This window comes from Hyalella azteca, unplaced genomic scaffold (assembly GCF_000764305.2).
Source record: "Hyalella azteca isolate HAZT.00-mixed unplaced genomic scaffold, Hazt_2.0.2 contig7647, whole genome shotgun sequence".
Classification (NCBI taxonomy): domain Eukaryota; kingdom Metazoa; phylum Arthropoda; class Malacostraca; order Amphipoda; family Hyalellidae; genus Hyalella; species Hyalella azteca.
This window is the reverse complement of record NW_025937767.1, coordinates 381,057-408,945: the sequence shown is the minus strand read 5'-3', so window position 1 is coordinate 408,945 and position 27,889 is coordinate 381,057. Positions and strand designations below refer to the sequence as shown.

At 40.5% G+C, this 27,889-nt stretch overlaps 2 protein-coding genes across 4 annotated transcripts; one reads left to right on the top strand and one right to left on the bottom strand.

Annotated features, from left to right (window-relative positions):
* Positions 1–164: 164 nt before the first annotated feature.
* LOC108667120 (protein Aster-B) lies at positions 165–21,993 on the top strand. Of its 3 annotated transcripts, none has more exons than XM_047881331.1 (11): positions 165–181; positions 1,259–1,391; positions 1,739–1,875; positions 15,653–15,944; positions 16,272–16,439; positions 17,255–17,379; positions 17,606–17,798; positions 18,471–18,749; positions 19,090–19,366; positions 20,574–20,691; positions 21,464–21,993. In XM_047881331.1, exons 1-11 carry the CDS (start codon positions 173–175, stop codon positions 21,662–21,664), a joined length of 1,932 nt encoding a protein of 643 aa, XP_047737287.1. In that variant the 5' UTR covers positions 165–172; the 3' UTR covers positions 21,665–21,993. The 3 variants fall into 3 exon arrangements, with proteins under 3 accessions (XP_047737287.1, XP_018009595.2, XP_047737286.1); XM_018154106.2 differs by lacking the exon at positions 165–181 and adding an exon at positions 228–245; XM_047881330.1 differs by lacking the exons at positions 165–181; positions 1,259–1,391; positions 1,739–1,875 and adding an exon at positions 13,196–14,947.
* A 350-nt stretch (positions 21,994–22,343) lies between these two features.
* LOC108667121 (arginine-hydroxylase NDUFAF5, mitochondrial) lies at positions 22,344–27,365 on the bottom strand. The gene is made up of 8 exons (XM_018154107.2): positions 27,106–27,365; positions 26,721–26,825; positions 25,945–26,108; positions 24,781–24,931; positions 24,363–24,449; positions 23,884–24,028; positions 23,243–23,322; positions 22,344–22,791 (listed from the first exon to the last, which is right to left on the bottom strand). The coding sequence occupies exons 1-8, from the start codon at positions 27,280–27,282 to the stop codon at positions 22,639–22,641; spliced, it is 1,062 nt and encodes a 353-aa protein (XP_018009596.1). The 5' UTR covers positions 27,283–27,365; the 3' UTR covers positions 22,344–22,638.
* Positions 27,366–27,889: the final 524 nt, after the last annotated feature.

Below are 27,889 nucleotides of genomic sequence, written 5' to 3'. Positions count from 1 at the left end.
GACTGCCTTGTTCTCGTATGTTGATTAATTTATATACCATTGGGTTCAATATTAATGAGACTGCCTTGTTCTCGTATGTTGATTAATTTATATACCATTGGGTTCAATATTAATGAGACTGCCTTGTTCTCGTATNCCTCATGGACCAGGTATTGTGGGGCAGAACGCCCTCATGGACCAGGTATTGTGGGGCAGAACGCCCTCATGGACCAGGTATTGTGTGGCAGAACGCCCTCATGGACCAGGTACTGTGAGGCAGAACACTCCAGGTAAATACATGGACTTTTCCTTTATCAGCTATGCTTTCCCTAAATTTCTAGCCAGAAACTCCTATTGTCATTTTTTCGAATGAAATTATGATACCACGCTTTTCATGAACTACCGTATTGCCTCCGAAATAAAATAAATTCTTTATAGTGCTTGACTCGCGATCTGTCAAATCGGTTCCTTGAACATAATCTTATCGGGAATGATATTCATATAGGTATTCCCTTTATTGGGTATAAAGATGTTAATTTGATTAAAACCAAACTTACATTCTTACAGTAAGAATGATGTTGCCGTACCTGAGGCCACTGCAAATTTAGTGTAGTTTATACCCCTGTTGAGCGCTTGTGTGTCTGTGTGTGTAATTGCCCATCCTGGTAGTGGCAATTACGTACGTTAGGAAGGGGGTGATAGGTCAATTTTTCCGGGTACTTTAATGTCACTGGTAGTTCTACGACCATCACTATCTCGCTGACCCGCCAGAACCATTTTTGCATTTGAGCGCTTGTAGAGAGTCGGGGCTAAGCCTTATAGGATTCTGCCACTAAGTCAGTTCTCCCGAACGAAACTCGTAACACTTTAAATATAATTATATCAATCTAGCTACTTACTGACAAGGGTGAAAAGGAAATTGAAATATTTGATCTTAGTATAACTCGCACTTAAAGAGGTTTGAAACAGGAGTAAAAGTCTAGCACTTTCATGTTCATGAATTCTGCAATGCACGTGTTTTTTAGGTATCAATACATTTGACTGTGTATACTCTACTGTTCGCTCGTCATAAATCTGACACATAATACCCTTCCCTTTGACCAATCCAGCGATCGGCTTAGATTGATTACCAGACCCATGGTATATTTACCTTGAATTCAGCAGTGCGCGCTTGCTGAACATAAACCTTATTAAAGAAATTATTCTCTTAAATATATGCTTTGTGTTTTCCTTTAAAGGACTTTACTATGACTGTAATGTGTTCATTGTCTTGTGGCAGCAAATGCCGGCGGGGGAGCTGTGGCAGTGGGTGCACTCGTCGTACGGGGACCAGCTCGGCCTCACCAGCGACGACGACGACTACATCGCCCCGTCCACCACCGAGGACGACCAGAAGCACGCTCCTCACATCGGTTAGTTTCTTATTACACTAACTTTATTCATATTGAGGTGGTAATACCGTCTCTATTTCAAATAAAACACGTCATTTCCATCATTAAGGTCGAAACTTCTCACATTATTAGCATCCTCTCAATGAGAATGTTTGAAACTCGAAATATCTTTCTATTACCAATAACGCCATTTACTGGGCCTCTATATTTGCATTACATTGACAACGGTTAATTTATTAATTTTAATTTATTTATCGACAAAAGATTAAATTCTATGGTAGTATTTCAAACGATGGAGCATACAAGCTTGTTTAGAATTTTACCAAGCAATTGCCTGGTGTCTCACCCACTCGTGCGTGTCACTCTAGTGCCGTCGGAGCCATCGTACGTAGCCAGCAGCAGCGGCAGTGACAAGAAGACCGCCACGAAGACCGTAGGCACCGGCGGGGGCCACGGGGCGCCCATGGCTGCTGGTGACGCGCCCGCATCCCTGCACCCCTACACCGTGAGTAGTGCCTGCTTGCTGCATTATTATACCGTGCTAATGCCTCATTTTTATATCATAGTAGGTTTCGCTCTAAGTTTCTGCTTAATACATTTGGCTTCTACTACTGGTCTATGGTGAGTGTTTTATAGAGGTTGAGTAACTAGGTCTCGTTTATTGAAGTCTTTTATTAATTGGGCTGTTGATGTTGCGTACTGCAGATCGCATTATAAATCTGAAAGTTCATCGCGTTTTTGTCTTTCTGAACTTCTAGGTTATGACGCGACTATTATCTGTTTTTTGGGTTTTAGCGATATTTGTTATTCGCTCAGTCTCCTTTTAACATTCTGTATCTTTGCGTTACTGCAGTATTGTTCTTTCGATAATTAGTTCGATTATCTGAAGGTTTAGTGAGAGTTAGTAAGGAAAGCGCCTAACGACTTGCCGCTGCAGGTTTTGAGCGACAGTTTCTTGATTCACCTAACGCGATCACAGATGCCTGATTATCCTGTGCGCTGAAATGATCAATCGTAAAAGATTGTAAGATCATTTAAGCTGATTTTTTTAACCTGAAATTCAAAATTTTTGAAAATCTCGCGCTTGCTGTCGTCTTGCACAATTTATTGGTAATAGAGAAAATTATCAGGCAGCTTCTAAGCTGACGAATTCGCCGTGATATTTTAATGTAAGGCCGTACCTATCGGGCAGCACTTTGCTGACGTAGACGTAAAAACCCTAACAAAATTCGGGGTATGCTTCAGCCTCCGCCCCAGAGTTGCTATGTTCGCGTAAGAGTTATTCTGGGTCAGTTTGCCAACTGATCGCAATCAGCAACTATAGCAACCTAGGGGAACCTACTTTATTGAGAATTGGTTGCATTGGTTGCTAGAAAAAAAGGCTCCCAGTATAAATACGTGCAATAAAGTAGGTTGCCCTGGATATAACTGTTATAGTCAGAACCTCCTTGCCGACTTTATAGTCTCCTGAGAGTAGGGCAAGAGTTGGCAGAATAAGTACCGGGCGCTTGTAGCTGTCTGATTCGGGGACCGGAATGTAGACCTAAAAGCGGACAATAAGGAAGATGGTGGACTATATATATGCTCCCCGAGTCCTAGGCGTTCCTTAATCCAGAGCCGCCCTCGGTTCTAAATTTTGTTAGGGAACGTAGAGTTGGCCCGTTTTCGGACGAGCATTTCTTTCTGCATATACCAGTTCTCATATACCAGTTCTCAATACCAGTTCTTTCTGCATATACCAGTTCTCAATAAAGAAAACATATATACGATCTTCAGGGAAGAATGATATTCATAATCTCTTACGATCATAATGCTCCTCGTGTGTTCATTCGCTTTCTTTTCATCTGAAATGCGATCATCCTTATTTGCATGTTGCGCCCTCCAATATCGCGTTCGTTTAAGCATATGGATTAAGAACCGTTGCAATAAGAACCTTGCTTTTCTCTTCATTCTCTAATGAACAATTATGTGTGCTTGCCACGCATCTATATTTCGTACAGCAGGGACATGAGACTTGCAATTTGTTTGTACGTACCTATATATGACCAGTTCCAAGAGGCCTCTGCATAGAAAGTCCAACGCTTAGCGTACGCATTTTTTCTGCTACGAATTTCTCAAATTTTCCTTTATCTTGATCTCGATATTTTCAAGTACAATTAATGAACGTTTGTCGTACATGATAGCTTAGAGTAAGGGTTTTAGTTAGAGTGTTAAAGTTGTATGAGAATTGATTTCACATTCATGTATCAAGTTGGCGTGTCGTTCTGTCAACGATATTGCAGCAGATTTAGTCTTTATAGCAACGAACTATAAGTTTTCTCTTAGGGGTAAAAATTATAGACGATTCGTAGACAATACTGCTAGAAGCTCCATTAGTTTGTAGCTTGCCGGTAACGTAATTAAGTTATTCCTCAAGTTAGTTAGTTAGTTTAGTGGCCACATGTTTACTAGCGCTTCAGCGATTTAGCTATCTCGCACCGAAAGTCATGTTGAACATCACCAAACAGGTGGAAGGTCTCAGTTATTAAAAGTTTCTCAAATCAAAAATAGGTCATCACCCACAAGAGGTGGAAGGTCTCAGATGTCCAGCCCGCTGAAACTGACTCGAAGGAAGCAGCGTTAGCATCTCAAAGAGACGAAGTGACAAGGAGGGACAGGTGAAAAGCAACAGAAACGAAGACACTCGAACAAGAGGTCGCTTACACGGGACGTCGGCCGCCCGCACGAGAGAGACAGAGAAGGGAAATGTAAGGAATCCTACCTACATAATAACTTAACCCCACAACTGAGACCTGCAGTCAGACACCGCGAGCTCAGCGGTGGGGCGCTCAGGAACAATCCCCCTAGGAGCGCGAAATCCCATAGGACTTCTGACGAGCACAGACACCCGTCAGAAGTCCTCCCTGAGGGTAGTTATTCCTCAAGTCGGAAAATCCTACGTGTAACTCGGTATCGAAATGCTTGTTGGTTATTTCATCAATGCCTGCTCACAAAAGTTAATCAATCTGTAAAACGTAAGAAACACTGCATATTCTATGTATTTTCTTCCGCGTCGCATGGCGGAATTTGTTAAAGAGGCGCTTGTTTAGAGACCGTATAAACAGTTTCGCTACCGTTCACTTCAGCTCACTTAAATGTACTTTTTCAGAAATTGGAAAATTCAAGACTCAACGTCGCACAGATTATTGACAACTTTTATATTTCGCTACTTTCACTTTTATCGTCAAATGCCAGAATGTGTCAAATTTTTCGCCTCTTAAACTATACCTAGGTTTCTCGGATGCGACTGAGGGTTTTGTGCAACTAAGCGCACAAATTTTATTAACTTGAAAGTTGTGCGATATATGCAACATTATGGTCTCCTTCCGTTCTTGCCCAATATAAGTTAATAGCTAAGTAGTATTGTTGAAGAGAGTTTAACTTGTATAGCTAGTGTGCTCTTAGAAAGTGTATTTCAATTGTTGGGTACGTAAAACCAGTAATGATACAAAATAGAATTTACTTGCGAATTTATTTCCTCTGTTGTTACTGCTGTCTGGGAGTCCACTACGTTGCAGTGTAATAATATTCGAGCCACACAGTTTCTTCAAGGTCCTATCTCTTCCTTATCTCTGAGCCATAGAGGCCATGCATGCGCACACTCCTACACAAACTCCGCTAACACGTACGTGGTCTCTTGGACATATTTGTTGTTTTGTGTTGTTTGTTTGTTCATATCGTGTATACGACAGGCGCACTATGTCGTCGGATGATTGTTCTATTGTGAAAAACATAAGATTTAAAGCTGCAATCAGCCTTGCCGTGCGAACTCAAGTTTCGTTGCTTAAGTAATTAATTTCGAAATTAATTATACACTATTATACTTAATCTCGAAATTAGATATACAATTTTATACTTAATTAATTTCGAAATTAATTATGCTCTGGAAAGACTGATGCATGCGCAGTTGTCGTGCTTTTCTTTTCGTGTCGTGCGAAATATTTATTCAACAAGGAATGCAATGCATTTATGATCGTTTTGGGACAATTTTGTGTCCAAATGAGAATACGGAATGCGCATATTCAACGCATGGCAAACTCTTGAAGGTCGATCGTGATTTTATCAAAATTTCTTTGTCATTCGATAATTACAATTCTAAGATTTCGCTATGCTGTGGAGTTGAATCATTGTTCAGAATTCGTTTTCCACTAATCGACGTTGGTGAGTGTTCTGTTATTTAGATGTCGATGCCTCATTCCTGCTTCTGATGAGCATTTGTTTTGGGACGATCGCGGGGCGTTCACAACGCAGTGAAACTTTTCTTGTAAATTATGGATCGTGCTCGGAAAAATGTTACTTCTTCAATAAACCTTTTTTTTTGTTATCAGAAGAGAATGCAATTCACATAGTAAATTTTGTCTATAAAGTCTATTAGTGTTCTCAATCTTTCTTTGAAAAAATTCTATCCTATTTCATTAAAGTACAGAGTTGAAAGTATTCTGTCTCAAATCTCTCTAATTTGTCAGCTAATGAAACCTTGAATAAAAACTGACTCGATGTCCAAGTAGATAAATTTTGATGGCAGTGCGTATCGATAAGGCATCGTCACGCTTTCTCAAAAATTACTTCTGGGATATATATTTTTAGTTTTCTTATTGCTCATAAATTTTACATAACAAATTGGCTTTCTGCGAAATATATATATTCAGTTGGAAGACAAGAAGGGTTATTATTTGGGTTGAGAGTAGTGAAGATAAATTTTGTATCGTGGTGTAAACACTTCCAGTTACACCAATGTATTTAAATTATTTGTTTTTAAATCGCCATTTGACCTGAAATTTACAATCACAGAAAACGCCAAGGACATTCACCATATCTTCATCGATAACGCAATATATTATATAGATGAATGTATGATGAATTTTTCTTTTTATTTTCTCTGAAATGCTCCATCAATTCAGGATTAAGTCGCTTCTTATTGAATTCAACTTATATAGGTAATTGCAAATTAATTTTGAATTGATTCGAATTTAATCAATTCGCCGAAATCGAGAAGCGCTAATTTTTACTTGTAATCTATTACACCTCTGAGTCCATTGTTTCTTGTACAATAGTAGCTTATTAAAGACTATACATTGGTTGAAAATTCTATTGCAATATTACTTAAAGCCCTGTGTAAGAAGCAAGTCACCGCTTCCGTGGCAGCAGAAGTAGTGGACACAGCTGTGTAGTGCCGCGCTCTCTCACCTGAACCAACACAACTACTCCCTGCTCCGTCCGTGGACCTCACTCGCCATCAGCCCATGCGGGGCAGTGCTATATGCCAGTCTGTACAAGACCGCGATGTTGGTGGTGCCTCTCGCCGTACCCGCATTGCAATGAGAACCTGCAAGTTAAACTTTTTTAGATACGAATAAAATTGGAAATTTTCAATTTATTTGTTGGCGACGAACGGATTAAACTCGATCCAATTTTTAGGATCGAGTTACTTTGAGGCTCATATAAGTAATAAATCAGATCAATTGAATGCGAGTCTTCGACAGAGATTAAGTTTCTTAAATACTTGCCCTTTTCAGGCACTTGGTAGCCATAAATCTGTATGCAATCTTGATTATCTCGAGCAGTGTTTCCCAATCTTTTGTGATCGAATACCAGTCGATGTTCCCTATATATGCATTGTACCTATAATGCTACATATTAGCCGTTAATATAGCTCGTATTGCATTTTATTTGCTGCGTTAATAATCAGCGCGGTATGTAAGCGTACTGTTAGAATCTAATGCGAGGCGCCTGGGAGCGGATGGGTGACGAGCGGCTAAGTCGCAGATCGTTGTGGAATTAACTTGAGTTAGTCAGTAAACATTTCTGTGAAGTGAAAATTGTTACTCAAAATATTCATGATTCTGAAAGTGCTTACGTGGCATTTAGAAAACCCTCGCGTATCAGTCTGAAAGGGATTCAGTGTCAGGAGTCTCATGTTGGTCATGTTGAACCTAGAAACTTTGAAATGACCGGATAAGAAACGTTCATATCAATTTATGTTGACATTATTATTTCTGGAATTCCAGCACTGTTTGGGTACTAGATTACAATATATTTTTTCTGAGCTGGAATGGATAAGATCTAGATCGACCTCGTGTGTCTATACTTTGTATGAATAATTGTGTGACTGTAAACTCTAATTCGTGTAATGTAGTACCGTGTTGAAAAAACGAGGGCGAAGCAAATCTATTACTCACGAGTGATCCTTGAAAGAATATAGAGTTTATTTTATTATTACCTTTATGAACCATTCAAGTTCTCTGGTTTGTGTGATTGCTTAGTATTTGGCTTTCGTGAACGTAACTTGTCTTAAACGTTGATTGAGTTCGCTGCACCAAATTTCTATAAATGAATAAGTACAACAACGTACTTAGTATCTATCTTTACAAAATACATTCTGATCTTAAAATTTGAACAAAATGGTCATCTTGCAGTGGTAACGTCAGAGTGAACACGTTCATCAAGCACATCCGAGCATCGATATTATTTATGGCTCGAATTCTCGCGGAAAATAATGTTAATTTTTGCGCGTGGTGAAAAGTTTCAGTTAATGAACAATCTTGTTACCTTGTACAATTTTGTGGTCGTTGCGATTAAACTCGGTTTAAAAAAAATTATGTAAAAAATTTTGGTATACCGTACTTAAGCAAAAATTTCATCAATATGGTGCTTCATTTTGTTCGTACGAAAAAGACTTTGGCATTATATTAATTGGTGTATTCTGGTGACTAATTCTTGCCGAGTTCTGATAATAATTTTGGACCTGATTATGATGATCACCTCGTGATTTTGGTATTTTGTTCAACATATGCGGTTCATTTATATCATAATTTTTAATCCTTAATTGCAAAAAAAAACAAGTTTTTACCGTGGGATTTAATTCAATATGTTCAAAATTTAATTGTATAATATAAGTAATGTTTGATTGTATAATATAAGTAATGCGTTTATAATATTTGCCTGTCTAGCTGTGAACTTGAAAATTCCGTCAGTCTTCAAGACGATTAATAAATATTTATTAATTTACGAAATTTTTTTAACATGAAACCATTTCGCAACGAGTAGGCAATTACGTTGTGAAGTCCGTAACAGATCTCTCTTCATGACTGCAAACTGACTGCCTTGCCTAATTTATACGATGCCCAGCATTGACCTAATGATAGAAAGGAACGTATGAAAAGACAGCTTCAGTTAGGGTGGCCTCCCGCTCTTAATGGCCAGACACGTTTTGCGTGGTTGTCTGTTTTGATTGCTGTAAAAATATCCTCAACTTGAGGAATTTCACTGCCTTCAGGGAGAGCTGATGCCATATATAGATAGTCGAGCAGTTCCTCGGCATGAGTCATCACAAAACTCCTACCCTCGTTCTCCACAACCCTTATCTGAGGGCTGCATTTAGTTTTTATGTGATGCGGCGACGCGCCTTGGGCCTCAGACATTCGCTGCCTTCGACTTTGGAAAGTTTTTGCAGTGTTTTCATTCTTCAGATTCATGGATTTTGGCCTCACGGAAGTCTTATACCATATCACAGACTCCTCGCTTCGCTGTGATTTTTTACTTTACTTCTCATCATAAATCACTCAATCATAGCATTATTTTCACTTTATTCACTTTCTGTACCACAAAGCTACCTGATGACATCTCACTGCGTCAGATTTAGAAACATTTCATTTGATTCTCGCGCCATTCTCGAAACAAGACAATTTACTCCCTTCTTGTGCAGTATAATCGCACTAATTCTTTGATATCTTAACTATGCTCTTTGAATCTCTTCACTTTGAATCGTCCTCGATATCACTGAATCTTTTTTCTCCACTAACTGACCTCATTGTTACCCTGTACTCTCTCCTCTGCATCATTATATCACTAACGTAGCTCAGCAATTACCCTCTTACCCTCATTCACGTTAATCAGGTCGCCCCTCACCCTCACCGTCAACACAGCCTCGTTGTCACATACCATTTCCTCACTCCACCGCTGCCGCCGCCGCCGCCGCCGCCGCAACCGCTGCTACCGCCGCCGCCGCCGCAACCGCTGCTACCGCTGCCGCCGCCGCCGTCGCTGCCGCAACCGCTACCGCCGTCGCCGCCGCTACCGCCGCCGCCGCTGCCTGTCCTGTAGCTTGGCACGCGTGGTGGGCGCGTGTAGTGCTGCTCGTGAAGGCGCAGCTGATGCTGGTGCTGTGCTGCTTGCTTGAGATGCTCTTCAGTGTTCTGCCTTGTGGGGATACGCTGAGTTCGTATCGAGGCGCTTTATTACAAATCTTGGCGCCTACAGAGCTTTTTACTGCGTGCGCGGTCTATAAGCATCGTTTAATAATTGCCTGAAATTTAAATTCTTAGGTGGCGGAAGGATTTGTGCTGCGTATTTTTTCTCCCGGAATTGTTTTGCGAAACTTTCTTAGTGGCGGTTTTCGTGAAATGTGTAAGCGAAAGGGTTCTGTAGCGAGGCTTTGATATTTGTTGCTATTTTCTTCGGATAGCATTCTTCGCATTTTTGCCAAGCAAGAGATAACTGAATTCTGCAACTGCAAATTTTTACCTAGAGATGACTGATTAATTGAATACCGCGACATTGTGCAGAAGCTAACACCAGCTTCTAGGTTGTATTGGTTTATATGTTGGAGCCTAAAATGTGTAATCTGTTGCGACTGCAGACGCTTGTCAGTCACAAACAGTGTTGGACGCTTGCGATATTTACTTATTCGTTCGTATTTAGTGTCCGAAGTTACTTTGCTCACTGTGTTCGACTCCCTAAACCGTAAAAAGATTTCCGTGTTTTTTTATACCTTCGGTGATCAGGCGCGTTCGCCATGCATTCATTATATCCGGAACACCCTACCAATCAGTCTTTCATGAGCAAATTTTACCGATCCGAAATTGCTCTGAAAATTTGAATGTATTTATGAACAAATATTCGATAAAACCGAGCCATCTTGTGGATTTTATCTTTTATTATTTTTAGTTTTCAGAGAACAGAATAATTATCCCGATCATTCACTGAACACGTGCTCGGACCGCACTGGATATTTTAGACATTTGTCGATGTTGCTGTTGGCACCTGACGTAACGTTCTTTTTCGTTTTGTTTGTCCTCCGCGTTGTTAGCACTTTAACTTGAATATTCTTGTTGCTACTCGGCCAATAAGTTTGGCTAGCTTTATGATTTATTTCAAATTTTCTACTAGATTATTAAAGTTTAATTAGTACGAGTGATGATGCTCTACACACTAGTTAGGCGACGTCGGTAAATTATTTGGAGCATAGTTGTAAAAACGACAGGAATATTTCAGGTTTAGGTATGTCAACGCTTGAGTTGAATATTGAATGTGTCCCCGCCGGGTCACTAGGTCACTCCTACGAGGACAGGAAACACCCAAACGCTGGCCAACAAACAAGTCCCATTGTGTAGATTTGTCTTGCCGCAATTTAGTTGAGCTCAGCCTTGTACACGATTTACATGTGGTGGAAACAAGCTTGTCTATCACGCAAGACTTGCGCTCTGGTTTCTTGAATGTCGCTCATTCATTGGTGTTGCTTACCGACTTGGTGTTGTTGCTTTGTGATACTTCGCATTTTTATTCAAGTAGCTTGACCTGCCGAAATGGTAATTTCACAGGACATTCTGTAGATCTATTTTAACTACCAAGTTACGTAGCTTAACATGCCTCTCATTGTGAAATAGAAATGCTAAAAAAATCGATTGGAATTCTTCCATTCTGTTAGTTTCCCGTTGACTAAAAATTTAAAAGCAAAGAATAGTCCACAAAAATTCATATCTTTATAGAAAACGTTTCGGAGTTCAGCTCCATCGTCAGTTCGTAGAATCTAGAATATACATAGAAAGTCACAAGTTAATACAATTGAAAGCACAGAACACAATTAGAACCTAAATTTACAAGTAATAGGGCGTAAAAACCTATCTATTCACAATTTCAAGGGGATAGGAGCTCACAGCGGAATTTAAACTGGGCCTAAGCTTAAAAATGTACAATGATTCTAAGATATGCAAATCTGAAGTACCGGAACCGATTTTGAAGTAAGAACCTATTTTGAAACTGTTAACCAGAATCTGGTTAACAGTTTCAAAATCGGTTCTTTCTTTAGATATAAAGATATGCTCCCTGTTAATATGCGATCGTCCCTGGTTTATCAATTTCGTTGTGCACAATGTGCATCTGCGTACGTCGGTATGACTTCACGCAATCTTTATTCCAGGATCGCTGAGCATAAGGGCAGGAGTTGTAGGACCGGACAGTTACTATCGCGCCCCCCTCATTCGGCTGTGCGCACTCACGCCGAGCAGTGTGTTGTGCCTGTTACTGACAGTGACTTTAGGGTGTTAGCTTCTACCTCCGGTACTTCAGATTTGCATATCTTAGAATCATTGTACATTTTTAAGCTTAGGCCCAGTTTAAATTCAGCTGTGAGCTCCTATCCCCTTGAAATTGTGAATAGATAGGTTTTTATGCCCTATTACTTGTAAATTTAGGTTCTAATTGTGTTCTGTGCTTTCAATTGTATTAACTTGTGACTTTCTATGTATATTCTAAATTCTACTAACTGACGATGGAGCTGGACTCCGAAATGTTTTCTATAAAGATATGAATTTTTGTGGACTATTAATTCTTTGCTTTTAAATTTTTAGTCAACTTGCGCTTTAAGCAAATAAGTGACATTAATAGATTCCTGTTAATATATTGGTTTTATGGTCAGCCTATTGAACGATCAATATTTATCAAACAGATCAATTGAACTCCACTAAAGTGTTTGCATGAATTCCTACCGTGCGAATCACATGGACGTGATGCTTGCTATCATTTGCTTAGATGAATAAAGTTACATGCACTGAAAGTTCCCATTGACAATCCTTCATTGAAGCTCGTCTTAGTCCGCATTGTGACTTGTGAATTTTTCGTGGATAGAAGTTCAGTGAGACAATTGGAATGAAGTATTTTATTTTAAATGCCCTTTCTGTTGTTGACTTCTGATGCTTCATTGTCCAACTTCTCGATCGTTTTATCAATAGTCTGGCCATGGGGCTTTGCATTGAAAAGCTCTGTCGTCTCAACGCTAGGGCTACCGCTTGCTACGGCGCCTGCTGATTCAGAGCTGAATCCCACAAGCTCATTGTTTGTGTGCTTCTTACAGATTCTATCGAGACTTTTGCATGGCATGCATATGGCGATTTTTATTGGCTATGAAAATGATATAAACTATCATTTCCATAAAGGTATTTTCGTTTATTTACTGCAGTGTCTTGTAGAAGGGTCCATTACAGTTAACGTACTTAAGATCTGACACGACCCACCCGACATGGTGTTCTCGCAGTCCGGAAAGTAGGCTTCTTTGAAACACGAAACGATACTTCTAATCGCATCAAAATAGGGAAAGATTTGAAGTTTAGCCTTCAATCATAATTATTACGGATAAATAGGATTTTTTGACTTGCGATCACTGTTTGCAACATCATGCTGATAATCCTTAAATTATTGTGCTCCTTTTGAAAATGTGTACGGTAATTCAAAATTTTAATAACTTATTCTTAGTAATGTATTTTTTGCTCTCTTCATTAGTTTTACTTCAATTGAAACGCTGTATTGGAAGTTCTGGCTTGTATGGAAATGTTGCTTTCATTTTATGGGCGGTGAGTAGTTCCATGCCGCGCGGTAAGTGCAAACGTCACTGAATTTTTTCGCCGGCAACTTTCCTGTTTTACAGATGCTTTTAACTCTCTTTTTTCACGTATTTGCCTGTTCTGTGTTTTTCATTTGGAAAATAATCAATTTTTCCTCTCAGAAATTTATTCAAATTCCGTTATGTCCATGTCCAGTCACAGTGTCTCACTTATTAATGCTTGAATCGCGAGAATCGGGAAATTGCGTGACTGCCAGCTGAGCAGGTGAACATGGATACCGGAAATGAGGTGGAATGTAAGTACAGCGGTCGTCAAATGCCCGAGAACACGATCATAGAAGCCAGTGGTAGGGAGAACATCAATGACATGGAAAATAACCGTGTGCAAGATGGCTTCGAAAGTTGTGCAGTGAATAATAATACTTCGTACCAGGCCGGGTCGAGTGCTGCTAGTGCTACGAAAAGTATAGGTTTGACCGGTGCGATCGATGATTCAGGTAGTGGGCCTGAAGATGGAAGCTGTAGAACATCGCACGGAACGTCTGATTTTGACGAAATACCAGGTGTTTCGATTGACGAGTCGCTCATCCAAAATCAAACAGTTTATCGTTCTCTGGATACTTCTGAAATCACGCCCAGTGTTGTAAATTCTGCGATTGACCGTGCGGAGAGCATTCTGAAAAACAAATGTTCTTTTTCTGGAGTACGAACTACTGCTACAGGTCTTTCATTTTCACCTTCGTGTTCCAGTGCAAACTTTTGTGTTTCGTCATCGCGCGAGCGCAATAAATCATTTTATAACTTTGGATCCGAGAATAAACTTACCATTGACTCTCTGTCTGAATCAAAACTTGCGATATCCGACTATAGTGAAGATGAAACTGAACGTGATAGTAGCAACCAAAGCTTGAACAACAATTCTAGTGAAGCTCATGATTCTTTTTCGGGAAAGTCGGATTCTTCGACTGATTTAGATATCAAAATTATGGAAAACTGGAGCGCCTTGAATCTAGCTGGTGAAGAAAGTCTCCATGTTGGAGTTCACCGTAAAAATGTTTTGTCGGCTTCAAGTGTGAACACGACAAGATTTAGTGAAAATGGGACCTTGTCTTACATCGATGAAAATGCAAGCTGTGAACTCGACGGCGATCGCGTCAAGTTCATCAGGAATATATCACTCTCCACACCTAATTGGGACGACGAATTATGGAAGGAGCATTCTACTCATCCCCTGATAACTTCAAAAAAGAGCAAAAAACTTATCAAGAAAAAATATGGTGCGCCGCTTGTGCTGAAACCGTTTCCTATCCATGGTCGCCACCATTCTGATCTATTGAATGCCGGCACGAGAAAGTTCGGTTTACTTCCGTGTCCTGACTTACCTTCTTTTAATTCTGCCGATGAATTATTTCGTTTTCCAAAACCAATTAAACTTTTGAAACGTTCTTCAAGCTTCCCAGAAACCCGTCCTCGTTTTGACCAACTTAAGACAATTTTTTCTAACTCGAAAATAGTGTCGATCAGCACTCCTTCTTTGAACAAATTACCATCTCGCTCCCCGGAATCGACCGACTTCGTGTCTAAATCTAGTGGTATATCCTTGGTGAAAGTTGGCAGGGATGAATTCGACCAATCGACTAACGGAATTGTTGGCGACTCTTTTCTGGGCAAAAAAGCAACTAAAATCCTCGATATACAGACCACGAAAGTGACTGAAATCCCGATGCATGAGCACAATTTCGAGGGAGAGGACCATTCTACTACCATCGCTCGTGAAAGAGTGAGTAACGATCAGGTTCAGGAGGCAGACGAAGATCATCAACCTGAATTTCAACAGAAGCAGAGGCACGTTGAGCCACCAAAATATGGACATAGTGGCTTTTATGTCCTTCCAAAAGTTGCTGTAGTTTTTCCTTTGAGGGTAAGCCGATATTACTAACGTTACTTTTTTTTCTAACAAATTTTCGTTTATCAAACTTGAATGGAACAATATTACCACATCCGAAGTTGACACCCATACTCGCTAACACTTTATTACATAGTACACACGTTTGTCAGTGTTACTATTTTTCTGTTTGTTTCCTATAATCTTATAGGAACTTGGATATGATATTATAGGAACTCTCTCCTCTATGCCACGAGGTTCCTTGAAAAACAACCATTAGGCAGTTAAACGCGTCCTCGCCAAAGCTCTTGCGGTTGTTGACGTCAGTACGTGAGCTGGTTTACATGGTCATATTGAACGCTGGCAGAAATAGACACATGAGCTGCTATCTTCTTGCTCCTGCCAGCCCGTGCCTGCAAGTGCAGTCGTCCATCAGCGTTTGAGTTCTATGAGCTCGAGATTCTATGAGCTCGAGATGAGCTCATCGAGATATGATGAGCCTGCACCTAATGCCCTAATACTAGCATAAAACAGTAGATCTTTCTTGATCTATTCTATATGGAAACTCATTGTGAATTCTAACACTTACCTAAATAACAAGGGTGAAAAACTATCAAGTCAGTTTTTATTCCCCCTACCCAGTTTTTATTCCGATACGTGTTGTGATCGTCAGAAGTCCTATGGGATCTCGTGTTTCTATGGGCACTGAAAATAATCGAAGTATATATTTGTTCACCTCAGGACGTGCCGGCGTCAGACACCGGCGAGGGCGACAGCAGGGTACCGGACGCTGCCTCACACGCGGAGTTTGGTCGCTCGTCTCCAGCAGGTGAACCGCTGCACCCCGCATCCGTGACGTCGCTGCTTGCTTCTAGCAAGCCAGTCTCCCCTGCCAAGAACAAGGCCTCGTCTAAACATTCCTCGAAGCATTCCTCCCCCATAAAGACTTTGTCAACCGTCTCTGTCAACAACGTTGCTGATATCGATCACACCGACTCTGTGGACTCAGATGACCAGTCTTCCAGAGTCTCAAGTGAGTCAATTTGCATGTTTTGATATTCATTAATCAACTCATTATTAGATTTCTGATTTCCTTCCGTGAAAACGTAAGCATGTAGGTGGAGAAATGTCTACAGCTACTGCCATTAATATTGGCTAATGAAATTGATAGATAATTATCTAGACATAGAGCGGAAATTCAGTAATTTTTCATTCGTGAATTTTTACTTTTGTCTTTGCAAGCCCGTGCATTTTGTGCTGAAATATCCTGCCCCATCTTGAATGCAATTATTTGAACTTATCATTTAAACCTATACCAAAAGAGAGGACGACCATTGATCAATAACTATGTGGTGAACAGCGGGCCTGGGCTCGCTGGAGGTGGTCGTGTGTCCGGTACAGAAGAGCCACCACGTGGGCAGGGAGATCGTCAACACCGTATACGCCATCCCCATCGACTCGCTCTTCACGTTGCTCTTCACCAACTCTAAGATGATGCTCGAGGTGCACGCGCTGCGCAAGACTACAGGTAACGTAGACATAGGTATATTTCCTCGTATGTTATTGAGCATGAAAACCAGAGTGCACTTTACTAGTCTAGCTGTTGGTTCATGTGGATGGTAAAAAGAACGGTGAACCCTAATAGTACAGTATTAGAGGTAGAAAGAGAATATGTTAATAGCTAAGAGATAGTAGAACGAAGTAGAAATTTCGAGTTTAAAATAACTTGATAAACTGTCGTGACTGGGCTGGCTCAAAGGGACCAGCCAAGTTTGCAGCCCTACGGAGTATGATATAAATAGGGTGCAGAGGTTTGAAGTTGAATTGATAGTTTATGAACTCAACTGTCATGTTGGTTCGGCATTGGAAAACGAACTGTGCCATTCTGTGTGCAGATAACAATTTATATTTGTTAGTTAAACCGTATATGTATCTAAAGATTTCAATCTAAGTGAGAGCTGTTAACAAAACCGTGAAATTTATGGCAAATTGAATTTTTAATCATACATTCAAACATTTATACATAATAAATTCAATCAATCAATTTATCCCTATAATTATTCTGGAAACGCTCCCTAATTATCCTGTTGTAGAAGTGATTGTGCGCGTATCAGACGGTATTATACACGTGCTAGCATACGTTCTATATAAATATATCTGGGGCCATACTTTCAAAACTCGCCAAATGAACTCTGTTTTCTAGTGAACTCTACTTACGCTCTGTTTTCTTGTCTATGATTGGTGGATTTTGCTTGAAAGGCCGTCAATGATTGGCTGATGAACTTACGATCTCTTGACTTTTTTTGAAAGTACAGTCCCTGACAATTTCCTCTGTTGTTGTAGACGTGGTCGCTAGTCCGTGGCAGAGTAAGAACGATGGTCAACAACGCCTCCGGCAGGTGACTTATACGGTCGCGTTGCCCACCAACAGCTTTGGGCCCAAGGTTTCGCACGTCACCGAAACACAGGTGAGATCACAGGTTCTTATCTGTTGAATCTCACGTGTTTAGTATGTTTTAACAGTAATAACTGTGGTAAAATTCAGAGAATCGTAGTTACTTTATTTTAAATTTCGTATGGTTTTTGAAATTATTGCTTTGTCTCTGATGTTAGCATAGGTTTACTGGGAGTTCCTAGTGGGATGAAGTTTAATTTATTGATTTATTGGAGAATTAATGTTCTGGTTCTGAGCAGGTGATGTCGGAACTAACGGTGCCGGGCGAGTACTACAGCGTGGATGCGGAGGCGAGTAACGCCGGCATCCCGTACGCGGAGTCCTTCCTGGTCTCCAACCACTGGTGCCTGACGCGTGAGTCGTGCTCCGAGACCCGCCTCGCCGTCTACACCAGCGTCAAGTATAAGAAGAACATGTGGGGCTTCATGAAGAGTGAGTCATGAGGGAACATGTGGGGCTTCATGAAGAGTGAGTCCTGAGGGAACATGTGGGGCTTCATGAAGAGTGAGTCCTGAGGGAACATGTGGGGCTTCATGAAGAGTAAGTCCTGAGGGATAAACTAAGAGAACATGTGGGGCTTCATGAAGAGTGAGTCCTGAGGGATAAACTAAGAGAACATGTGGGGCTTCATGGAGAGTGAGTCGTGAGGAATAAACTAATAAAATGTGTGGAGCTTGATGAATGTGTCGTGAGGGAGCCGTAGTGAAAAAATTATGTATGGTTTGAGTCCGTGAAGAGTGAGTGGTGAGTGACAAAACCTCCATTCAGTCGAGATGACGCTATTTCAAGCGACATGTCGTTGATCATTCTAATGAACCTTAACGATTACAGCAGAAAAATTGAAAACTCCGGTTATTATTATCTGTTTCGTCTGTCATATTCTAAGTTGCCTCATTGAAATTTCGTGATTGTTAGGTATGTACATATAAATTTTTGCAGTGTTGAACAAGGAATATTTTAATCATTTTTTTAACAATAATATGTTCTTTTTTTTGTTTTTTCTTCCTGGTTGTTAGGTACTATGAATATATAAAATTTTGCAGTGTTGAACAAGGAACATTTTAAAACAATTTTTAACTAAAAGCATGTTTTGTTGTTGGTCAGGCGTCATCGACAAGAACGCGTGCTCGGGCGTGGAGGGTCTACTGCAGGGAATTGACAGCGCCCTGCAGCAGGAGGTGACGGAGCACGCCAACATGCATCAGCGAACACGGCGGCGGCGACGCAGAGGTACCGTCAAGCTCGAGTCTGAGGTGCCAGGGTCAGTGCCAGGCCTCATGCCTGCCGCTGACGTCACCGCTGCTGGCACCGGCGTCGCGGCTCTGAAGGATAAGACCAAAGCCAAACTGCCCGTCAATAATATTCTCGTAAATAGATTACTCGGTGAGTCGCATCTCACGTCTTCCTCACAGTTGTTCTCTCTGTAAAATATTCAGATTAAAAAGCAGATTAAGCTAGATAAGTAAATTCTTATCCGGAAGCAATTTCAATTTATTTTATATCTTTGTTTGCATTTGATCAAATAATGAATATAGGTACTTGGTGACGTTTTGAATAATTTAACGGTTATTTATCTAGTCGAATTAATTTTAGATTAGGGATTAGTAAATCTAAGTATTAATTTTCTCTTCTTTTGCCGTTCAATAATTATTAATCTAATGATGCTTCTGTGTATGCATAATATCAAAGTTTATTCATTAATAATTTGCTTGTGTGTGCCCAGGTTCGACGGCTATGCGGCCTCCGGCGCTCGCTCGGCCCCCTGCACTCGGCAGCGGCACGGCAGCGCTGAACGCCGCGTGGCGCGACGACAGCGTCGACACGACATCGATGTCGTGGCCCAACTGTCGGGTGCTCATCATGACATTCTTGTTGCTGCTGCTTCTCTGCACTAACCTCATGCTCTTCTGGAGACTCACTAAGCTCGAGGAACTTGTCAGACTCCAGCCGCATTATGCTGCCCTCAGGGGCTTCATGCAACTCGATCCTGACGTCGTCAGGTTCGTCAAAATCCTAAACTCATATCAAATGTGTCGAGGCAAGCTCCAGCGCATTGTTCTAAAGTACCGTATTCTATTTAATTCTTTCTCACGTTTGTCCATTGATAACGACTCGTTTTATACTAAAACACTTGACTTAATTCCAAGCTCCCCACTTGGGCTCACCTCTATCCAATATTTCAAGTTTGTGCAGCTCATGTAAAATTGTTCGTTATGTTTCGTTATTCTTTTGACGAATATTCGACGTGCTGAGAGATGGTTTAGAGCAGTCAGATTTATTGTTTTTCATTCATATCGATGCTGTTTATTTGATGCCGCATCCCCTCTAGGAGGACTTCTGACGCGTGTCTGTGCGCGTCAGAAGTCCTATGGGATTCCGCACTCTCAGAGAGATTGCTCCTGAGCGCCCCAACGCTGAGCTCGCGGTGTCTGACAGAAGATCTCAGTTGTGGGGTTAAGTTATTATGTAGGTAGGATTCCTTACATTAAGTTATTATGTAGGTAAGATTCCTTACATTAAGTTATTATGTCGGTAGGATTCCTTAAATTTCCCTTCTCTGTCTCTCTCGTGCGGGCGGCCGACGGCCCGTGTAAGCGACCTCTTGTTCGAGTGTCTTTGTTTCTGTTGTTTTTCACCTGTCCCTCCTCGTTGCTTCGTCTTTTCGAGATGCTAACGCTGCTTCTTTCAAGCCAGCTTCAACGGGTTGGACTAATGAGACCTTCCGCCCCTTGTGGTTGATGAACAATTTTTTGATTTAAGAAACTTTTAATAATTGAGACCTTCTACCTCTTTGGTGATGTTAATCTTGACTTTCGGTGCGAAATAGCAAAATAGCTGAAGCGCTAGTAAACATGTGGCCACTAAACTAGCTAAACTTGATGCGACAATCGCAGTTCTTTATATAACGCAGTTCTCAATTCTACGAATTTTTTTGTATATAGAATTCGTTGTTTTTTATTTCACTGCATGTGGGTTGCCAGTAAAATTGTAATCCAGCCATTAGCCCGAATTGTTATGGTTAACCAGGAAAATACAACTTTACGATCGTCTCTACTTGAGACTCGCTGACATTATTCTAGCATCAAGTGCCCCCAAGGAAACTCTATATTCAAATAAGTGATATTGTGCTCAGCCTATCCAAACTTAGTATTTGAATTGCCTGAGCTACCAGAACCCTCATCTTGTAACTGGCTCGTGTACCTGCAGGAAAGAAATCCGAAGCGACGCGATGCTTCAGATTCTCCAGGAACAAGAGGTCGCCCACGTCAAGATGACAGAAGACTGGAGAACTCGAATTTCCGAAGCGGAAACACTGCTGCATCAGGTAACTTGCACGTGTTTCGCTTTACATCTCTATTTAAACTAGTACCTCTCTTTGCAACGACTTGATGGTTCCGAGTGCTGTGATTTTTCACGTTTTTTGGGACATTTCAATTCTAATCAATCACAAATTTTCAGCAAAATAGGAGTTTATCCAACACTCTTTATCTGGGTTTGGTTGGACGATTTTTTTTTTCTTCATAAACTCTTGCAGTTTGCAACTGGTATTGCAGGCTCTTGCATGAAGTCGATAATTTTGAGTATCAACAAAACAAAATTTTAACAAATTATTTTTATGTGCTTGGGTGCAGATAGTCAGGGCACATTTAGATGTCTCCTATAGTGGCAGCTTTTATCGTCTTGTCCGAAGTATGATTTATCGTGAAATCACAGCAAAATATGCATGAAGATGGCGAATGAAAACTAAAATGTGTACTACTCGATAGTAATTTAATAATCCCATGGCTTTTGTTCTTGATGTAATTGGTCTGGCCACGGACACGAATGAGAGAGATCAATTTCATCTTTGCTTCTCAATTTTTTATTCTTTAACGAAAATTTCATATAAGACCTAAGAGTAGGTATTTCTTATTAAGAATTTTATTATTACTCCTCATTCCTTGATTTCCTTATGTACGATGAAAGATATTTCAGGGATATCATTTAAGTATCTAGACGCACCTTTTTGAGGTAGACGCACCGCTTTGGTTGAAAGACGTTTTCGAACAAAAAAAGTTTTTTAGGACCCTAATGCACATGTACCCCTGGTGCGGCAGGCTGAGGGCATGTTGCGCGGCCTGCACGCGACCATCCCGACCGAGCAGTCGGCGGCGAGCCGCGCGCTGCTGGAGCGTCTACGCGAGTCGTCGCTGTCGCTGCAAGCTGACATAGACAGCAGCGTACAGACGGGGCCAGAATTACCTTATAACTTCAATGATCTTGAAAGTGATAGTAGTCATAGTAGGCATGAATTATAGTTCCATATAATGGATGGTTTGATGTTCCTCATGTATTATTAGCAATTCTTTCCTCGTGAGAATTTTTGAATTCTTGTTTGGGTGTAGATTAGTGTCGTTCTTTTATGTTTGAATTCATATTGAAAATGAAGATTTATTTATACACATTTGTTATATTTATTTTAGTTCTAGTGGAGAATAGGCGCTGTACTTAGCAGCTGAGCTGTTCATCTCAGAAGATGTCTCATTCCTCCGTAGTTGCTGCGTGCCGCTACGCACGTTATTTTACTCAGCGTCTGATGAGATGCTAGGGCGGATTGCTAAAATACAACTTTGTGAGATCACCAGTCGTCGGGTGTTTCATTGAACCTCCGTGGCCTCGGCGGAGTTTACAGTCGTAAATAATTGTTTTGAGATGCTGTATTGAAAAAAATGTACACAAATTTGCGTATTATTGAAATATGAATGAGCGTCTTCAATAATTTACTAAAACTGAAGTAATGATGATGATGCAGCTAAAAGCTCTGAATAAAAAAATATAACTCGGTACTCACTGCAGTGAGTGACAGAGAGCGCATTTTCTCGTCGGTGAAAACTTGAAGTCACGGACGGACGGACGGACATGACGAGCACAATAGCGCCTTTTTTTCATGAATGAGAAAATGCGCTAAAAAGGAGCGAAATCGTTGATATGACTAGGGAAGTTAATGAAATGTTTATTTCGAAGTCTTGACATTACAGTCTTTCACCCCCTGGTGAGTTTTGGTACAGTTCTCAGCATGCTTGTGTAAACGACAACCTGGCTCTATTTACACATTACTTAAATCAGGTCTAGTGTAAGTTCAGCCTTGAATTGACTGCAACAAAACGGATGAAAGGGAGAAATTTTTGGCCATTTTAATGCAAGTAATGTAAACTTCGCATTAGCTCAGAGTAAATTAGATAGTTTCTAGTCCTGTAATATACAGTTGCGTCACTCGTTGTTACAGGAATGACTATTTCTTATTGTCGTCGTGTGAGTTTGCGTTCTCCATCTCGTGCATGAACTTCAACTTGCCGTCCACGCCCTGCTGCTTGACCAGCTCCTCGAGGCGACTGAGGTCCTTCAGTGAGATCTGCCCGCTGCCCCGAGCTGGGGCCTCGGCCCTCTGGCGGGTTCAATACATGAAAATTAGATGCACCATTTTTATTAAATACATGATATTACATGAATAGTAATACATAATACATACTTTTGATAGTAGCAAATTAATATGACCATGACTGTAATCAATTCATGAGAAAAATGCTCAAGAATAAATACTGGTGTTAATTGTGAATTTTTATTGTGTGTGGGGAGCTCACAAAACCATGAGCACTCGACTATAATAATAGTTTGCACGGGAACTTTAATGTCTTGATAATAATAATATCTTGATAATATAAAAACTGCGAGCTAATGGCGTCATCTAAAAAATCTATTGTCGAAATAACGATTAGTGAAAATATTTTTTAAAATAAGTCAGAACCGCAGTAAGATTGTCAAACGTGGTATTTATGGAAGATGTCTCATCCTTATTCTATTGGATAAGTCTAGAAGATAAGTCTAGAATTGGTTACCTTTTCAGGGTTTGGCTTCCAACCGATCATGTAAATAACTTGGTACGTAGCCGGTATTCCTTCTTCGTCACCGTACATTTCTTCAACACGAAAACAAAGTCATTAGTGCATTTTTACTGATTTTTGACACCTATACTGGTAAATTACAATATTATTCCTCATATTTAATTTATTTCAAGCAATAGAAGGTAATTATCAGCGTACATCCGACACAGAAGAATGATGAATTATCGAGCACTGTAGGAAGTATTAATATTGTATTAATATCTGTCATGCGATTCAATTTGGCCAAAAACCATGATGAAAAAATGTGATGGCTAATGACGTACAAATGTGATGGCTAGTGACGTACAAATGAGCTGGCTAGTGACGTACAAATGAGCTGTCTAATGGCGTACAAATGAGCTGGCTAGTGACGTACAAATGTGATGGCTAATGACGTACAAATGTGATGGCTAGTGACGTACAAATGTGATGGCTAGTGACGTACAAATGTGATGGCTAGTGACGTACAAATGAGCTGTCTAATGACGTACAAATGTGATGGCTAATGACGTACCAAAGTGATGCCAAGTAACGTCCAAATGTGATGTCTAATGGCATACAAAAGTGATGGCAAGTCTGGTACAAGGCATGCCTACCTTGATATATGGCAGCGGCAGCCATGCATGTATCGCGGGACAAGTGCAGCTGGCGGGACAGGTTCGCGTTGTTCTCGGCCATGCCTTGCAAGTCCCACATGAGCTCGAACATGCTAGGGTAGCCCACGGTGATGTCTTCAGTGTCCTGCAATAATATTGCTTACTTTAAATAGAAATATGGTGAAAATTTCAAGTAGAAGTTGATTTTAATGGCGTACTATATTACAAAATATCATGTTCGCATACAAAATGAAATAAATTTAAATACTGCTAGATTGGAATCGATAAAATATAAAACCTGAAACCGCAAAGAAAGAATAGATATAAGTTGTTTGCTTAAATATGGAAAGTATTTCTTTTGGGTCTTCATTGCCATTGATTTAAGAAAGAGGAGTTACTAGAGGAGTCATAATAAATAAATGGTAGTCAGAGTAACATAAGTTGTCGAGCTCGTGGTAACATAAGCTTAAGTCACTCACGACGGTGAGGAGCGTGAAGCCTGCGTTGGTAAGCAACGCGCCGACATCCTGCGTCTCCGTGAACGGCGACACATGCGCTGAGATGCCCTGGATCACAGCCAGAATCAAAAACATGATCTATGCTTCAAAACCAATCAGTATTAATATACTTTTCCTAATGTAGAGAAATAAACTCACGCAAAGCCATTCTGGTCACAATTTGATATTTGTCTAAGAGTAAGAGGCCAGCAGGCCTGGACCTACACTTTCAAAAAAATTTGAGAGATCGTAAGTTCATCGGCCAATCATTGACGGCCTTGCAAGCAAAATCCGCCAATCATAGACAAGAAAATAGAGCGTAAGTACTTACGTTAACTTAGCGAGTTTTGAAAGTATGGCCCCATGGGCAAGGATATAACAAGTTGAAAACAACACGTACGCCTCGTCTCTCCATCTCGGCGAGCAGCAGTGAAGAGCGCAGCTGGTATAGCGTGTCACCCCCGAGCATAGCGGCCAGCAGCACCCCGTCCCGCTTGAGCGTGCGTAGCACCTCACGCAGGCACCCCGGCAAGTTGTTCACCCAGTGCAAGCTGCACGCAGTCAACACCACGCATTAAGTGTTGCGGCTCTAGTGAGAAAAGGTGTCCAGTTATTAGAACAGCCAACTACAATTAGGAAAAATTTAGTCTCTACAACACCAAGTTGCGATGTCGAAACCTGCAGTTAATTCAATGGATTCCATTACGGCTTTAGACCGTCAAGAGGTTACGATAATATTCTTACACAATATTTACAATAATCGCCAGGTTAGAGGTCAGAGCAGTATGATGAAATGAAACATTCTAAACAAAGTGAGAAAATAAGTATGCATGGGAATTATAATACTCTATACACATTGATCCATGAGCAAGTGTAAATGCGTGCAAATTACGTACGAAGCAAAGGGAGCCGTCGGCCGTCACTGCTGCTCATTTCGTGCTGGTATACCAAGAAAGCAGCGGCAAATAAAGAAGTAGCTTGAGATTTCTGACACCCTTTCATTTCCCGAGAATTCATAAGTAAATATAGCCCCTTAATGCACAGAAAAGAGATTGAAATCTAACTAACGAGAAAACGACAAAGGAATATAAAAAAATTAACGATTTAAAATTTTCACGAGGATAAGATCTGTACGCGTTGTCAAAAGGTTTCCGATTGAGAATATGCAGCGATTCCAAAATCCTTAAATGCGAGCCACTTTTCATTTCAATTTTTACTGGTGAGTCAAATTGACTTGAAAAGACAGTCTATATAATATGGACATGCAGGGTAGGTAGTAAATACGCCAGATGAAACGCTTTCAATTTAAATATAGATAAAACTTTTGCAAGCAAGCACAATCAGTTTGATTGTAACAAATGAATAACCATGATTAACCATTTTCTCTCGATCTTCAAACTATTTATATGGTTTATTAGATCTTTAACATAACAGGAGGGTTAAAGAACAGAACGATCAACGAAAAATCACGTCTTATTAATAGCTGCTCCCTATAAACCAAAACCCCTGACATGGACGTCCACTAGACTTTAAATGTAGGCTCGACAGCGGCGACAAACTTTACCTCAAGTTAGATAAGACGATATCCAAGTGTTCATCTTCGAATGGCAGTTTGGATTCCTCGTTGATACACAATTTTTCAACAGAAAGTCCGTCGGCTTGAGGGACGTGGGCTTGAGCGAGCAGGCCAGGAGAGAAGTCGCTCATGTAGAGCTTCTGTAAACTTGTCTGTAGGCACAATTATAACAAATGGCTGTGTATAATATTAAGCAATTAAACTCAAAAACACTCCTGATGCATTTTAAAACACCTAGCTAGGCTTCAACATTCTATCTCAGCAAACCAAGATGCTTCAGGAAATGAGATTGTACGTAGAATAGAAGAGAATATAACAGTAACACTATTTCAGAATTACGAAAGTACCGGATGACAACTTAAAATAACATACATTAGTAAAGCTTACAAACGTCCCGGACGCAAACATAATATAGAAAATAACAGTTTACTGTTATTGTTACGTTTCGATTAGGTGGCCCAGTGGTTAGTGGTTACAGTTCAGAGAGCCAAGATTGGAGTACAGATGCAAGGGTTCGATCCCGGCACTGTGCATCAGTTTCTAGTCAGAATTGGCGAGAAGGCCGGCGGTTAAATAAAGCAAAAATTGAAGCAGTTAGCTGTGAGTTCCAGACCCGTAACAAGCTGTGAATGGACTGCGATGTTAAGAATCGGCGACGGGCCTGCGGCCTAATGAAGGCCGAAACCGCTATTAATATCACTACCGTGATCCCGGTCCAAAATAGATGTTCAATGAAGCAAGTGATGAATTCAAGTTTTTTTTACCTCCGTGATGTGTTTAGCAAGCTGCCCTCGTCCACAGCTTAGATCCAGGCCAACTCTGAACTCATTTTTGATGTCGTGAATGCGCTCAGAAAGTCGGTAGCCCACCTATGTGGAAAAGCAAATTTTGAATACAAACGAAAAATTGGGAAAAGTGAGGACAATTGAAAAAAATTTCTTTCATATATTCCAGTAGAAACCCGAGGTTAGGATTAGGATATATATTCATGTTCATTTTGACATTAACAAAAACGTTCAATTCTTACTGCTTATGTCATCCAACTATATATACAACGAAGTTGCCATGAATACGAAAATATAATACACGTCATTCCTCTCATTGTAAGTAAAATAATCTGTTTTCAGTGCAAATAACAATTTAAATTACCTCTTCCTTGAGATAATCATAGAGGTGGATATCTTCTCGAGCCGCGGCTCGCTCCTTCTGCATCAGCTTCGCGTTCCTATCGAAGACCGTGATGGTCTCGGTGCGGCCGGTAGTGAGAGTCCTTATAGTGGCGCAGGAGCACCGCGGCGCCGCCACGCGCACGGCCGCACCAAACATATTGTTTCTTTTTTTAATGTGTTTCTTAGTTTAATGCTGTTTAACCTGCAATCTAGAATATTCCAAGGGAATTATCCGAGCCTATGCTCCAAGATTATTCATAATTCAGGGATAAACATCAATTAGAGAATATTCTAAGGGAATTATCCGAGCCTACGCTCTAAGATTATTTATAATTCAGGGATAAACATACATTAGAGAATATCCTAAGGGAATTATCCGAGCCTACGCTCCAAGATTATTCGTAATTCAGGGATAAACATACATTATTAAAGCAAGTGACCCTTGAGTCGAAGCAATGTTGAAAAATTGCCACATGGGTAGAGAATATCCTAAGGGAATTATCCGAGCCTACGCTCCAAGATTGTTCATAATTCAAGGATAAACATACGTTTTATTCAGATTAATCACAACCTTACACAGAACGGCGTTTGAGAGCATTTTCTTCAGTTTAGGCTTTGAACGTTCAAACGGTTCATTTAGCCCTCACGAGGTACAAACAGTGATTTCATTATGTCTAGCAACGCACAACTCCACAAGACGGTTAGAAAAGCGGCAAAATAAAGGAAACCATGTAAAATGAAATTGAGTAATACTAAATGAAAAT